The sequence below is a fragment of the Diplotaxodon limnothrissa genome, linkage group LG3 (assembly GCF_057381915.1).
Source record: "Diplotaxodon limnothrissa isolate DT_005_m linkage group LG3, D_limnothrissa_male_GT1.1, whole genome shotgun sequence".
In the NCBI taxonomy this organism is placed as follows: Eukaryota; Metazoa; Chordata; class Actinopteri; order Cichliformes; family Cichlidae; genus Diplotaxodon; species Diplotaxodon limnothrissa.
The window spans coordinates 39,739,154-39,755,649 of NC_140598.1; the positions used below are offsets into that span (position 1 = coordinate 39,739,154).

Below are 16,496 nucleotides of genomic sequence, written 5' to 3' on the forward strand. Positions count from 1 at the left end.
TCACTGGAGATCAACACTGCTACTTTTAGCAATACCAGTGGTACTATTAGTACTGATGCTATGGTAGAAAATCTGATTATAGAAGAACTTACCTCTGATTTTATCCATATTCATCTGAGACAAGAGACAAAAACTCAACATCAGAATGATGATCAATGGGGTTGATTTAGTTTCATTTTAAAAGTTAATAATAGCAATAATAATTTTATGGGCGTAACACGTTTAAAAAATACACAAAATGTCACATTTCGGCAAAAAAAGATCTAAATATGCAGACACATACTTACATGGAAGGGAAGGCAAGAATAAGAGTTGAAAGGAAAGATCCCACGACCAGGACAACTAAAACAAGTAGAAAATGATTAAAGAACTTCTGACCAACCAGATAGACTTTTCATTTAAAAACACATAAAGATTTAGTCGACCTGATTGGCTGACAAATGCTGTCACAAAGTTTAAAAACTGTATCTATATATGGCTTTTAAAGATAAAAAAAAGCTCTGAGCACTGCCCCGGCAATACAAATCGTTTCATGAGCAGGTAAACGGCTATAAAGCTGACTTAAAATAAATGTAAATGTAATAATCTACAGGGATTTATCCTGTTTTAGCTTTTCATGAATGAGTTTTGCAACAATGTCAAAAATTATTTACAAATACGCAGACTTAGAAACATTTAGCAACTTTATAAATTTGTTAACAGTTACTTCCTGGCATTGATACTTACAAGCTGAAGCACTGGCTGGGGCACTACTAACAGGACTATTTCCAACAGTCACGCTGACACATCGAAGGTCTGAGTGATACTTGGTTTCCCTACGGAAATAAATCAGAACAGTGATTCCATTATTTCCATGAGATTATATTATATTTTAAGATCGTCTTTGCTGTTAATGACACAAAGTATATGTACAAGTAATATGGGTGTGTTTGATTAACAGTTCTAGATGACCCTTAGCCTATGTCCACACGTACACAGGTATTTTTGAAAACGCAGGTTTTTCTATGCATGTGGGCCTTTCGTTCACATGTAAACTGCATTTTGCTTTTAGCTGTGGATGAGGAAAACTGGGATTTACTCACAACGTTTTTGGCATCACGCTCTGTGCCACGTTATTATTTACATGAGATGAATTTTTGCAATGGTGGATATTACCATGTGCACTTTTAAAGCACTTACATATACACACACAGTTACTGTCCCTCCATTTTAAAAGGACGGAGGAGTCAGAGTGAACTTCTCCATTCAACACAGACGCTCTCACAACCCAAATCCGTTACCATGGTTTTGAATAAATTTATGCATTTTTCTTTCCTAGGTTGCTACTCTACACCAGCCAAAATACTGTCTTTGGTTATTAACATTCAAAATTATAAAGCCACTTGAACAGTGGCACATAATTAGCTGCCTTTCCAACTTCTCTTTCCCTCCCAGGCTTCTACACTTGGCCAAATGTTGATTGGCCAACATTTCTACATGATTCTGTTCTTGACAGAGTTTGAATGCGTTTTTGGTGTTTTATTGTGGACAGAAGTATTTTTTCAAACCTGTACATGTGCATGGGATTTTTGGAAAAAAGTTGAAAAATACCCATGTAGTTGTGGACGTAGCCTTGGTTTGTTGGCAGTAAGTAGACTCATTACTGATCTGCCTCATTAAAGCATTTCCTGCACTGCAACTTCCCCTTCTAACAGATACGCTATTTTTCCTGTTTTAGATAGTTTATTGTTTTTCACATAATCTTCATAATCTCTTCAGATAAAACAAAACAAAACAATAAAAAAATTTCTAGGACAGCTAAACCTGTCAATCACCAGTTTTGGGCGCAACACATTTCAAACTAATGTATTATTGTAATCTGATTATATTTTTAACTAATAGCATTATATATGTTACTGTTCTAAATAAGTAGGCAATTAAGGAACATTATGTCTTTTAACAAAAGGAATGAGTAAAGCGTAATAAGTTATTGTTTCGAGTCAACATTAAAGTGGGTCTTTGTGTAAAATCTGCAAAATAAAGCCTATAGGTGACTTCAAATTTGTCCTTGAGTTCACCTTTTTCATTTTAGTAATTATAATTTCAAATGCCAGTAGTGTAGACGGATTCAATGAAAAATCTGTTTGTGAACCCCCACAGAGTTATCTGTTTTTGTTGGCTGATATTTATTATTTTTGAATTTCTGTTGTATTTTACAGCCTGTATATCTTGGTAAGTACAGAAGATGTTCACATGAAATTTTCAGGGCGGAAAAACATGTTTGGGCTCATCTGTAATTTCACACCCGCTCCAAATGTCACGATTTTAAAATGTAACCATATATGAATAAAGCATAGAAGCATCACATCATAGCTTCAACAGCAAAACTCCAATTTATTATCTAGGATGTAGTCTAACATAAACAAACTTTGTTTATGACAAACCAATAACTTTTTGGTTGGTCATTGGAAGCAGAGGAAGGGGTTTTGGCTTTTTGGGGGGATTTAATTTTCTTGCCATGACTCCTTCTGGGCCTGGGGTCTAAATAATTTTCTAATAAAGTCAGATTTAAACATTCACCAATATAGTTTATGGCTGCAAAATTGCAAATGGACTGATTCTTCTTTAGTGCTTTTCTGCTTTATGCAGCACGCCTCATTCACCCATTCAAACAAGCTCTTTTGTCTATGCTTAAGTGCTTTCTGCCAAACACTCATGCTCTAAGGGATGAATTTGTAAAAAGGTACTGACTTGGAAAGTGCCTGGACAACAAAGCAGAAGGGGAGGGTGTCATTGTCTTGTGATTTAGATGGCGTCCATCTCAGGGTGAACTTTCCTGGTCCAATTTTATTCTGAATTGCATCATATGGTCCGCTGAACAGCAGCTCAGAGATCCTTCATCGAAGAGAGAAACAAAAAATGAATCAACTTAATTCTCATAGCTTCTTCAACGACATACAAAGCAAAGTGTTTGTCTGTAAATGAGCATCACTTTGAATGGAGACTTCACCTGACTCACTTCTGTTTGGTTTTAAGGGTTTGAGTTAATAAGCCAAATTTTACTTAAACATAATTTCACGAGTTTTTATTTACTCATGTTGCATCAAAGCAAAATAGCCTTAAAACAGATTTGACTTCTCTTTGGGTTAAATATGTGTTGAACCTACTCTTTATATCTCATACAGCCTTGTATACATCTGACTGTGTTACGCTCTTACGTGTCTTGTTAAACCTGTTTTGTGTGCCAGTGCAGGACTGATGCACAGATTAAACAGAACGCAACGGATAAAATCTTGATTTGATCAATGAACAGAAACATGACAGGAATCGACTGATGTGTGAATGTATTTCTTGTCTAACCTGAAAACAGTTCTGTGGGACATAGTTAACCTTACTTTACAATGTCAAGAATGTCAAATGTGTTTTTCTTTGACTTACGTGGAGTTTTGTGCCTCTGCACTGATGCTGATTTCCAGAGTCTTATCAACAGGCGTGTAGAGCCGAGCTCTGTTGTTTGGGGTTGGAGGCAAGAATTTGGGCAAAAAGTCTCCCTCTGTGCAGGATGAGACCTGGGGATCCACTGAAAGATGACAGAAAACCAACGAGTTTCTTTCGGGGTGGAATTCATAGTTCGAAGTTAGAACAGTATTTCTAAGTTTAGATCAGATCTTTACAGGTTCAACTCCATCTATTAAAATATGGACTTGTACCTATCAGAACAAACTGGATCGGTATTTTGCTGAGAGCATCGTTAGGTGTTTGTGTTGTTTTTGTGCCATTGACTCCAGTCATGGTGATGTTCTTCCTGGGAAAGTCCTCCATCAGCAGCTGTACTCCATAGTTGCCCACATTACTGTCGGCAGTGGGGCCGAACGACAGAGTACAAGTGGACTGCATGAGGAATAAAAAAGGAAAAGAGATCAAATGAGCAAATGTTTATTATTACAACTATCCTTCTGTCTCATTAAACATTAGATTAACAGTCATGCTCACTGATGAGAGGCTGAGGACAGATGGTGGCTCACAGCTGTTACACTCCAAGAGTGAGGAGTTTCCATATCTGCATTTAACCTGATCCCCATCAGGGTCAAACATCAACAGGCTGAAATCTCTCCGACAGTTTGAAGGAACTCTGAGAAAGAATTACAAATACAATCTTCATTTTCCAGGATTCACTTTAGTGTGAAGTTAATGTGCAGCTCCATGCATTCACTCTTAAAATCTGCAAAATACAGCCACAGCCTGATCACTGGTAATTTTAAACATAGCAATATTCAGTTCACTGTCTCAAAATAAAACTTTAAATTGTATAGTTTATATATTAAGTGAGATTTAATTTAAAGCATCACTAAACTACTTAAATATTACAGCAAACATGGAGGAACATTAAAATTACTCTATAATTTGCTGCCATAAGGAACAACAACAGACAAATAAAATATCTTTTTAAATTTAAACTTGCCACAGGTATAAAATAACTGCATATTTTCTCTTTGAAGTTTCTCAGGGGATGTTTCCATTTTAACTGCACTTCTCATTTTAGGAGGTTTCTGACAGGAAGTCTGTTTGTTAAATTAAACTTAAAAGAGATTTTTCTCATTTGGTGACAAAGAAGTTAACTCATCTTCATACTCATCCTCATTTTCTGTTTTTCTCTCATTTGGAGCCTGGGGGTACTGTAAGAGAAGCTCTTTAAGGAAAGAGTTATAGGATTACAATTAAAACCTTTAAATGCAAACGTTTTAGTGTGGAAACTATTTTTGGTAAATTATTTTTGTTCATTTAATTAGTTTATTGCCACTTTATTACGGAGGCAGTGGTTGCAATAGCGGTTAAAGTTGACCATGCAGCAAGTTATAGTCTATATTTTTGTCTATATTTATTGACTTTGCCCTTATACTGTGAGCAGTTTTGTCTTCTACATGGAAACAATATCAGATTTGAAGTTTGCAGTAATGCCACAGTCACTCTTGTCCTGCTACTGCTGTTGCTTTTTTAGCAGAGACACAAACAGTGAGTTGGCTCACCTCACAAATGGGATCATGGTAGACTGGGGTGAGGAGTTTTCTTTGTTGATGTCAGAGCGGTTCCTCAGGTCGTATGTTACTGCAGTTGTCCATGATCCAATGTTATTTTTGATGCCACTCACCCAATTAACACCAGGGACCCTTCAATAGAAAATAGTGTGAGAGTCAGTTTTCAGCGTGTTACACTGTATATAGCAAAACACTACATGGGCTAATATATGTGTGTGTGTGTGTGTGTGTGTGTGTGTGTGTGTGTGTGTGTGTGTGTGTGTGAGAATGATAACAATATGAATAATAAGTTCGTTTTATATATTTTCGAGGTACACTCACCTGAGTGAACCAACCACATTAATGGGAGATGGCTGAACAGACCTAAGTTCATTCTGACACCACTCTCCGCTGCCTTCTTGGTCGACCGTCCGTACCAAAGTGCTCACATACCCACAGTTGCTATTTTGGCAATCAAATGAGAACTCGGGAGTGCAGTTGAGATTGTTCCCCATTAGGCGAATGGTCAGCTGTGGAGTCACAGTGAATAGGAATTTAGTAAAGAAAACCTACATTTCAAAATATAAACACATTTTAGAAAAAAACCTGTACATACCGAAGAAGAATTATTTACTACAAACTTCTCTTTTGTATAGAAGTTGATTGCACCAACAAAGCCATTTAAATTGCTAATGAAGAAATCAATATTCTGCGAGTTGCAGACCGTCAGATGCAGCAGCAGCAGCAGCACTGCGGAGAGCGACATGGTCAATCTGTTAGTCTGTCTTCACAAAGACACTTGTACGTCAAATACAGCCTCTCTCTCTGACTCTCCTCCTTTTATCTACTTGCTGTTTCCCGCATCATATACAATGTGTAGTAAACTGTTCTGGTATGAGGAAATGTTTCATGCTCATGAGTTTGAGATGGTACCTGATAACTGATAATGAACAGTGAAAGCAAATGTCTCAACCAACTGTCAGGAAATGAGATTAGTTTCCATCCATCTATCTTCTTCCGCTTTATCTGGGGCCGGGTCGCGGGGGCAGCAGCCTAAGCAGAGAAGCCCAGACCTCCCTCTCCCCAGCCACCTCCTCCAGCTTATCCGGGGGAATACCAAGGCGTTCCCAGGCCAGCCAAGAAATATAATCTCTCCAACGTGTCCTGGGTCAACCAACTGTTAGTAAATGAGATTTGTTTCAAAACTAAAAATAGAAATGTTTTAATTGCTGCTTCAACCAAATGTAATAAAGCATTTTAATGTGTGTATTAATTTTATTTTTAAGGCACTCCTATTTAGAATTTGATCTCATTGTTATTTTAGCACTTCTGCATCTATTTTCCCTATTCATGCCAGAAAAAGGGCAAAACACACAACAACCTTGGCCAAGGCAGATGACCTCCAGCTGCAAACTGCTGATGTACAATTTCTATAGTAAAAGACAGTTATTATTGCAACAGAACAAATCCACTGTCCAACTAGCTAGATGATAGTTTGTTCAATACAATTTGTTGACAAGAATGTCTTCCTTGACTTCCCAGTCTCACCTTTAAAGTTTCTATTACAATATCATTAAACTGACTTACGTTACTCACATAGAGAAAATCATCTAAGAGCACAGTAAGTCAGAAGTTTACATCCACTAATCATGGGAAGGAATATCATGATAATATGGGACTTTTAATGATTTATTGAAATTTAATAACAAGAATGCAAGAATTGACTACAGAAGTTTGAATTTATTTAGGATTTTCCAAACAGGTTCATAAACATATGTAGGTGGTGCAGAAGGTTATGACTGATAGTTTTTACCAGCATGAAAATGATTGGTTTGAACCACTCATTTCACTGACCAAAAAGCAATGGAGATGTCCAGGGAACTCAGGCTACGTCCACACTGTTTTCGTGTTTTTGTCTGAAAATGCTCCGCGTCCACACTAGCATTTTCAGTTGTTTTCACAGAGTTGTGCGTCCACATTGAAACCGCCGAAACACTTACATTCCAGTCCTGCGCATGCGCGTGAGTGAGAATTAAAGAATTGGAAGAAAAGCTATCTGGAGCATGTACAAATTGATATTAATCTTTTTTTAGGGTTGTCAAAATTGAGAGCAATCCAAACAACTGCTGTGTAATGCCCTCTGCTATCCTAGTTTAATTGGTCACATGACTGCATCACCTGAATAAAATGCGTCATCGTTTTAGAAAGTCTGCTTTTTCGAGTGTCCACACTGTGACGGGACAGCTCTGCTCTGAAATGTATGCGTTTTTCCTTGGGAAAACACGGTGTCAGTGTGGACGGGAGGCCAAAACGGAGAGAAAACGATGCGTTTTCAAATGAAAACGCATTAGTATGGACATAGCCAGTGAAGCGATTAGACAGAGAAATGTAGATTTACAAGCCATTTCTAAACGGACTGTTTTCATAGCGTGTTTTCTGTGCATAAAAACTTGAAGTTTTTTATGCATGTCTCTATTGCCCATTTACTTAAACTAACTGCATCCTATCTAACATTCAAACCCCAATAAATGCATTCAAGATCATTAGCTCAAACAAATGTACCTAAGTATAAGTTATTCACACTGTGTGTCTGGAAGAAAACCCAAACTGTCACCTTCAGATGAGAGGAAATTAGTTGGGATGGTAACAATCCAGGAACAAGGCTCTATGTTCTTTAATAATACTAATTATTATCATAATGATTTAAGTGACATGTAGATAAATTATTTTATGCTGACAAAGCAACACAAATCACCACATCAGCAAATGATGAGATGTGAGCTCACACAATCTTAACTTACTGTTCTGGAAAGTCTGAACTGTTATTTGTTCTGATCAGTCACTTTTTTTCTTTTTAAAATCAAAAGCACGCTCATGCTTAGATGTCGGAGAATGTGAATAATTTGATAAGGACTGAGATCTCTCCTCAAACACGTCATCACTAGACACCACAGTGTCAGAATGTGCGTTGTTCTTTAGAAAAAGGCTACAACTGAGACAGACAACGAGACAACTTATCAACAGAAACTGAAAGAATGTTATCTGACATCAGATAATTTTGGATGCCTTGCGTGGATTGTTGTTTAACGGGTAATTCTTTTGTGGTTTGACACCCTTCACATCTTCATCAGATGTGACAACCATACAATCTTTCAATGCAGGAAGTAGGTGAACTAACTACGGTTGTTATGGTTGTTACAGTAAAACATAATGTCAGTCACTGGGGTAAACAACTCACAGACCTTTCAGATTAAGGAAAAATAAGAAATAAAAAATCTAATTTTTAATTTTATGAGGGTAAAGGCATATTTGAAGTGTGCAAGTAATTCTGTGGGGAATACAGATTACAGTTATGATTTTGGCACATCAGTTTGTTCAGTTCTGCTGAAAATTATGTGTTATGTTTGTTTGTTTTGTCCACTTTATGTTAAATGACAGTGGACTTAAAATCAAAACACAACTCCTCCCCATGGGGGGGAGGGGGGGGCAGAGAGAGTTGTGTTTTATGTAAAAAAAATTCATTACACTGTTCGGGCTGTTTGATATGATGTTATTTATTGGCTGAAGATATTAAAACATCTATTGTTTCATATTATACGCTATTGTTGGTTTCGTGGTGTCGCAAAATACACCGTTTACAGCAATATTTTTTCATGGTTGTGATGGTCACTGTAGTGGCTATATTAATTTCTTAAAGTTCTCTCTTTCACTAATATTTAAAATAACCACACCATGGACTGACGAGCGACTGTTTTTATGCTTAATTTCATTAGCAACAACGACGGTGAAACCACTGTGTGGCTCCACCGTCTGCTTGTTTATTTTCTATATAAACCTTTCACAATAAAGCTAAAGATCCTGTTGAGACTTCTCAAAATAAACTGAAACGATATACATTATTCTCTCTTTTTTTTTTTTTTTTTAGAAAACTGTACTATGCAAATGGTGCCGCAAACCGTTTTGCGGCACATTACCAGACATTACCAATAAGTTTGATGTGTCACATGGCCCTCTTCATATTGAAAAAACAAAAGTTTTATCCAAGATTGCCGACTTCTAAATGGCCACCATGGTCACCACCCATCTTGAGGAGTTTGCCCCCTCACACATACTAATGTGCCACAAACAGGACTTTAATATCACCAACCATTCCCATGTTATTACGGTGTATCCATATAAATGGCCCACCCTGTAGATGCCCTGCTCCCTGTTTATTATATTGCCACTTATTTGAGTTTATATGTGTTTAAGTATGTTTCTTATTCATGTGGTAATGGCCTCAGAGCCATCTGCGAACACTATATAATTTATTTCTTTTTACTCTCTCCACAAACCTAGACTTTTTAGGTTTTTTAACCTTACAATACAAAGCACCTTGAGGCTACTGTTGTTGTGATTTGGCACTGTATAAATAAAATAAAAGTGTTCACATAACCTGTTTAAACAGCAACATTTTTCTCATCTTTGACATTACTTCCTGTCAAAGGTCTCCTAGTGTGCAAGAACTGATAACACAATAAGCGGCATCATTCCTAGAGTACCATCTAATGCTGCTTTGTCAGATTTTTGAGTGTCAGGGATAATCACAAGGTGTTTGTTGGCACCTTGAACTCTCAGCAACAGTGACAGAAATCTCACTTTAAACTTTTCACGTGCTTTGTTTATGATTAATGAAAAGCTCTGAACATCTCATTTGGATGAGTTTGATGTTGTGAAATGGCATTTAAACCCAAACGCACTGTCACTTCCATCTGTTTTGTTCCCAAAGCTAAAAAAAAAAAAAGAAGTTAAAATAAAGTCAAACAAAATACTGTCTTCTGATTGAAAGTAGTGGTAGCACTTTTTTTATTGCAGGTCAGGAATAATGTGGCAGTCAGTGCTGCTGTCTTTAATTTAAAAAAACCAGGAAAGTATTAAAAATAACTTGGAATGTGGTAAGTAATAGAGTATGTTATTTAATTACTCATTGGACAAAGTAATTTGTCACACTGCTCGTTACATTACTTTTCTTTTTACTCCATTAAATTATCATTAATTCTTAATTGCAAGTTAACGACATAAACCTGACGTTGCAGTCCATCTGATAAACAAAAACACTGTTTCCTGATGAGGAAATTACCCCTTTTCCATTAGTACCTACAGAGATCGATTCAGATTGACTGGTTTACCATTACAAGTACATCAAGTACCACCTAATGTGGGTTATCGTTGTCACGGATATGTCATTTAATGTGAACTCCTAATGTCCTACTAAGTATCTCTGCATTCCGTCACATAGTCCGTATTTTAGCCCTTTTGTTGCCAGAAGTATGGGCCCCTACATGAATGAATGAAACAGCTTTTATTTGTCACTAGCAGGTTGCCCCTGCAGCGAGATGGGAACACCCCCCCCCCCCCCCCCCCCGACCTTACACTCATAACACAGACATCACACGGGGTTACAAGTCAGAGATCGGTAGCGTTACAGAAAAACACTGAAATGTACACAACAACGGGAAAGTACAAGAGGAAAAAAAGAGACCTCCACTCATGCTGTGCTTCAATGGTAGGACAGCACGAGAACAGGAAACAAAAAAACTCCTCTGCACAAAAGCACATAAATGTCTACAGCACAACATTATGGAAGACATGACAAGCCACAGGGATGGGTAGGGGATGAGAAGTAACCCCAGGCAACTCCTCATCCCAAAATTGTTTGGAGTATTTTGGATTGTGGAATTTCCATGCCATTAGAGGATGGTCATGATCATTGAGTGTTATGTCTAGGCTCTCAGCATTTTACTTTATTAGCCAGGGAAACCCCTGAGACATTGATGAGGAGTACGTCTTTTCCATTGGTGACACCCACTGGTCCTCTGGATTTATAGATTATGGACAAAGCATCCTGATTACTGGAGCTGGCCCCATGGCAGATCAACACTCTAAATCTGTTAACAAACTGACTTCATAGAGGCTCTCCCCATTTCCCAAAAGTGGCATCATGGGGTCTGCGTTTGGTTTGCTCCACCCTGATTTCAGAGTTGCTGGAGTGAATTAATCTCTGTCCTTCTATCTTCCGAGTCGGGTGATTCTCTGCTCCTCTTCTTTCATCAACTTCCGGAGTAGACTACCCTTCAGTTCGTTACATGGATCAGGGGATTTATTCTGCCACTGGGCTGGGATCCATGTATGGGTAATTAGTTGAGTCCCCCTTTTTGGCCTAGAGCCTTCCAGACCTCCTAGGCTCTTCCGCCACAGCACACTGGCTCCCGTGTTGCCAGGTCTCGACTTTCCTTTTCAGCTGGACTGGGTGTGAGATCCTTTCCATCACTTCGAATTGTCTGGTCCAGCTTGGGCCCGACCACTTCCTCTTGAGCCCTTTCCAACAGACCCACTTCTCCTCTGGCACTGCATGCTCCTGGTGTCTGTACCGCTTACAGAACCATAACTCCATCGCTCCATCTGTAACTTAAAAATGAAACTCCCCAGAAAACCCTCTTTTGGCACATGGACCTCGCCATGCGTCAACTCCACACAATTAGAGATTCACAAGAAAGTTGCACATTCTCTCAAAAAATTCCCAGGGCTTCTCCCTTGGACTAACTCTACTCCCAGCCTGTAACCCTGTCATAAGAAAACATTAGCCAGTGGTTAAATGTCAAGATTGTTCAACTCAATTGTTCAATTGTCCTTTTATGTACCTCCCCCCTTTTTTCTGAAACAAAACTCAGTTCACTCCACCTTTTGTTTCAGAAACATCTAAATGAAAATCTCTGTCATAGTCAGGCACAGCTAAACCCCAAATGCTTGCAGGTTACCATAGGCAACCACTCTGTGCATTATTAACCCCTTCTACAAATACCCTCTTTGGATGTGTGCCACTTTATGTATGATTTTGTGTTATCTCTAGTACATATAATGTGCATGTGTGGTGTCACCTTTCAGTTTTCTCTAACAGTTCACTTGCATACCTCAGTTCTTGTCTTCCTCCCCCCTTTGTGGTAGTCTGGACACTGTCAATCCTTCACTTCAAGGCAGTCGTTCGTCTCCCCGAATTCCTTAACCCAATTTGATTCCCCACACTAAAACAACAGCATTCCTCTGTGTCCTCATCTGCTCCTCTCACTCCGTTCTCCTCTCCCACTTTGCAGTCCAATGACAGTCCGTTCTCTTCAGCTTTGTCCCGTGTATCTCTTTGTCCCACTGTCTCTTTCATTGCCATCTTGCTCCAAACATGGCAAATGTCAAACTCAGACAGTCTCCTCAAAAGTCCTTCACACACAGTGAAGTTGCAGCTTGCTGGAAACGCATCTCCATCCATCCAATCTAGATGATGGATCTTCTCTTTCTGATGCTGTTTGCTCATAGCTTTCCCATGCTGGACCTCTCTGCTCAGGACTCTGGTATTGTCTCTTGGACTGTTGTCCACTGTTGATGTTCATGCTCGTGCTTCTGGAACTGCACTCCATGTCTTCAAGGAGAGATTAGCTTCCTTGGAGCTTGCTTTTTCAGGATGAGGAAGAGAAGCTGCAAAACAATTCAGCCAAAGCTCAGGCTGGGTGTTTCTAATGATGTTAACCTATAATTTTCTTCCGACTGCTGCCCGTGGAGAATTGATCCAGGTCCGTTCCCTACCTGAACTCTCCTAACTTGAAACCCAGAAAATGAAATTTTTATTTATTCTTAACCGCAAACACAAAAAATCTTCTTCATATTGTTATTAATTATTTTCATCCACCACACTCCAAATTATGTTTTCTTTTGTGTCCAACAGGGGAAGAAGGTGACCTGTAGTATCACTGCTTCCCCCAGTTGGAGACAATTTCTCACTCACACTTACACACTTTTTATTTTCTTTGTTTTCATTAATTTTCTTTCTTTCTTTTTCTTTTTCTTAACCCATTGTTTTACACCCACACATTAACCTGTTAACTCACTCCTCCAACCTCATTTTCCTTTCTCCCCAACAGCTCTCATGCAGTCCACAATCAAATTCTCCATTCATCCTTAAATACTTGATCACCTTTAAATGTCACTGTTAATTTTATCAATTTATTTATCATTACCTTAACACTAATCCACTGTTTAGTTTTCTTTATTTACTTTAGTTCATTTTCTCCTATTTGATCACTATGATTTCTTGACTATTATTATTTCACAGAAAATCAACTAATCTACTTTGTCTCCCCTTTTTCCTCAAGCGAGCTCACACACACACCGCCTGGTCACTCACCCACACCATTCTTTCGCTCTCTCTCTCACACACACACACACACACACACACACACACACACACACACACACACACACCCACCCTCCATTTTACTCCTCCTTCGTTCCACCTATGAACCCACCTCTCGAGGCTGGCTCTCACGCACCTCATACTTCTCACAGTCCCCTTCACAACTCGCTGTGAGACACTTCCTCCTCTGTGATTCAGGACAACGCCCTGATCAGCACAAAGAGCGGGTGCCGTCCGCTCTTTTACACCTCAACCATCTCCTGCCGCGGTTTCTACACACCACAAACACACACTTTTAGACTCAAATTCCTTTGTTACTTTAATTGACTCCCGAACTGCAGTCGAGACGCTGACTCTAACGGCGCTTCTCACACACACTACACAGTCTACACACGCTGTAGTTAGTGGGCTAAGCAAAGCAGCTCGTACTCTCACTAGCGAAGCAACTTGCCCCCACTCTCATGCAGGCTATCAACCGTGACTAGGATCTAACACCTAGCTTTAGTTATTTAGGAGTCCCCGGTCCCCAGGTTACCAGCCTAGTCCTCCCGTCCCACGAGTCTCACCCTCGCGTCCGAGAATGAGTGGGGCAGCCAAGCCCGGAACACACACGGCCGTCAGCCGGTGACCAGGCCTCAAACCCCGCTTTCTAACTACACAAATTCGTAACAAACGTTTCCTGCTTTAACGCACTGAGCCTGATTTTCTTAGAGCACGCTAAACATCAACCTGAAGTTCTTAGCAAAAGTCTCTTGCTTTTGTCGCACTGGGACTCTTTATTCTACTGAGTGAATTTAAACTGGGATGCGCTCAATTTAGCGAACAGATAATTTAGACTTCATCCAATATGCATGGTTCGAAAATAAACGGGTCGTGCTTTTTAGTCATGTGAGCTAGCTCTCTGTTTGCCTCATTTTCACGATCTCAGCTCTGCCAATTCATCCTCTCTGGGCCTCGAGCGAATCTCCCGGGTTTCGCCACCAAAACTGTTACATAAAGCAGTTTCACCCTGGTTCTTTTAATTCCTCGGGCATCCAGAGATCAGTAGTCATTTCACAAAACCTTTATTCATCTTCAGTGACGCATGCATCTTCTAGGAGGGAAGACATGCAAGGCCGGTGTCCCTCTGCAGATCTTTACTTCTTTGTTTGTTGCAACCAGTTTTATAGAAGCAACCCCATTGTAAAACCCACATGGTGTGTTGCAAACTCCGTGTTTGTGTGCGAGCACGTGAGTGCCTGTGTGTGCGCATACCTGTGTGTTTATGTGAGTGCACGTGAGTGTGCGTGTGGATGTGGGTGTGTGTCTCTGTATATGTGACTTCCAGCCAGTCATAAAGAGGGCCATCTCCCCTCACCCAAGCTACACTCTACAAAACATAGTTAACAGATTACAAGCACTCAGACCCCCACTGTGCATCCACTGGGCCATTGACCTCTTGTTGTCTTACTTTTACAGCTAAACATTTAGACAGTCTCCTGAAAACCTACTTCTAAGTTGTGACAATTATGAGCTTTTATTATAGGTACAAGCATCATCATCCCCCAACTGTAGCTTCCTGTCTCCTTTTATGACAGGCAGACCCCCGGTGTCCATAAATTCCTTTCCCTCTAAACAATTACACACACTCTCAAGCCTACAGCTAAACCAGACTGAAACACACAGACAAATCCTTCCCTATTCCTCTGATCTACTGCTGGATCCTCTCATCTAAGCAAATTTAACACATTATCTTCTAATAATTGTTTTCTTGTACTCACACCACATAATCTCCAGCATTGTTGAGGTGTTTTCAGCTGCTTGCTTTTGATGCAAGGAGTAATAAAAAACCTAATCACATTTTTCCAGCCGTATTCTCTCTGTTGTCTAGAGCTGGTGGAATTATGCTGTGAGAGACATGTGAGAGCCAATCATCCTCTGACAACTCAAGATGTAATTCAGATTCCAACTTTTGTTTAATATATAATGTTTCATTCCTTTTCAAGTTTTGGAGACCAATATATAATTTTGATAAAATTTTTGATGGAGGATTTTTATACGCACCTGATATTATTTCTATTATCTGGCTTCCTTCTCTCAAGGCCTTCTTCCTAATTTCTGTATTGTAAAAGTGTCTTAATTGGAAGTACCTAAATAAGTCTGATTTATCCAGTCCAAACTGTCTCTGTAGGTTCTCGAAAGATTTGAATATTTTCCCATCTATTAATGTGCACATTGCCGTAATTCCTTTATTAACTCATCTTAAAAATGTACTATCCCGTTGGCCACTTTGGAATTTTTGAGAATATGCAGGCCAACTCAGCGGTTTGCAGTCTTCTATAATTTGTCGCTATAATCCACCAGAGTTTAATAGTGAATTTAATAATAGCGATTGCGTGCGTAGACTGTATAGTTTCTTTTTCCAATCTTGCCTGTGGATGACATGATGAACAGTAATTTATCTCGATATGCTTATCATGAAGACCTTCTATGACTCTGTGGTGGCCTCAGCCATCTTTTATGGTGTGGTCTGCTGGGGCGGCAGCATCTCTGCTGGGGACAGGAAGAGACTGAACAGGCTGAGCAGAAGGGCCAGCTCTGTTCTGCCTTCTGGACCTACTGGAGGTGGTGAGTGACAGGAGAATGGTGGCTAATCTGTCACCCTGGCTGGACAACATCTCCCACCCCATGTAGGAGACTTTGACAGCACTGAGCAGCTCCTTCAGTAGCAGGCTGCGGCACCCACGATGTGGGACGGCGATATTTTGCAGGTCTTTCCTCCCCACTGCTGTCAGACTCCACAAAAAAGACTTTTGCATCTGATCAAAAACACACATGTGCAATAAGATTAAGTGCAATTGCGGTCGCACATTTTGAAGCACATGTCACATTTATATGCTGAATTTGGATAAACATTAACTCTGTTACCAGCTGCCAATTCACAATTCATCATTAGCGCTTTTAGCCCCCGACTTAGCGTTGCTGGCTATATGTCTGATCAAACTTCCCACACCTCTATAGCTGCCGAATCGGAATTTTCAAAGCTAAGTTAGACAATGCCACATTGACCACACAGTTCTTCATGTTGGCAGTAGTTAAACCATCACTCAAAAATCATCACTTGACCCAGCTGTCCTAGCCAATTATACGCCAATCTCCAACTTTCCTTTTATCTCTAAAATCCCCACAAGAGCAGCTGTAAAATAGCCACTAAGGAATGCCTTATTTAAAGAGTTTCAGTCAGGTTTCAGAGCACATCACAGCACATAAACAGCTTCGATGAAAGTTAAAAATAAACTTCT

General features: G+C 39.6%; 1 protein-coding gene across 1 annotated transcript; it reads right to left on the bottom strand.

The window, feature by feature from the left end:
* Positions 1-283: 283 nt before the first annotated feature.
* Positions 284-5,760, bottom strand: LOC146635819 (uncharacterized). Its single transcript, XM_085349078.1, has 9 exons — positions 5,611-5,760; positions 5,337-5,524; positions 5,007-5,147; positions 3,973-4,111; positions 3,690-3,870; positions 3,418-3,559; positions 2,731-2,874; positions 727-815; positions 284-342 (listed from the first exon to the last, which is right to left on the bottom strand). Exons 1-9 carry the CDS (start codon positions 5,758-5,760, stop codon positions 284-286), a joined length of 1,233 nt encoding a protein of 410 aa, XP_085205204.1.
* Between the last annotated feature and the right edge of the window lie 10,736 nt (positions 5,761-16,496).

Bases quoted from the DNA above. Each gene is read 5' to 3' on its own strand.
- LOC146635819 (XM_085349078.1), bottom strand. From the start codon at position 5,760: ATGTCGCTCTCCGCAGTGCTGCTGCTGCTGCTGCATCTGACGGTCTGC. The intron at 5,148-5,336 runs GTGAGTGTACCT...TTTCTATTGAAG, and splicing joins AATGTGGTTGGTTCACTCAG to GGTCCCTGGTGTTAATTGGG. The intron at 816-2,730 runs GTCAGTACCTTT...TTATTTCCGTAG, and splicing joins GTTGTCCAGGCACTTTCCAA to GGAAACCAAGTATCACTCAG.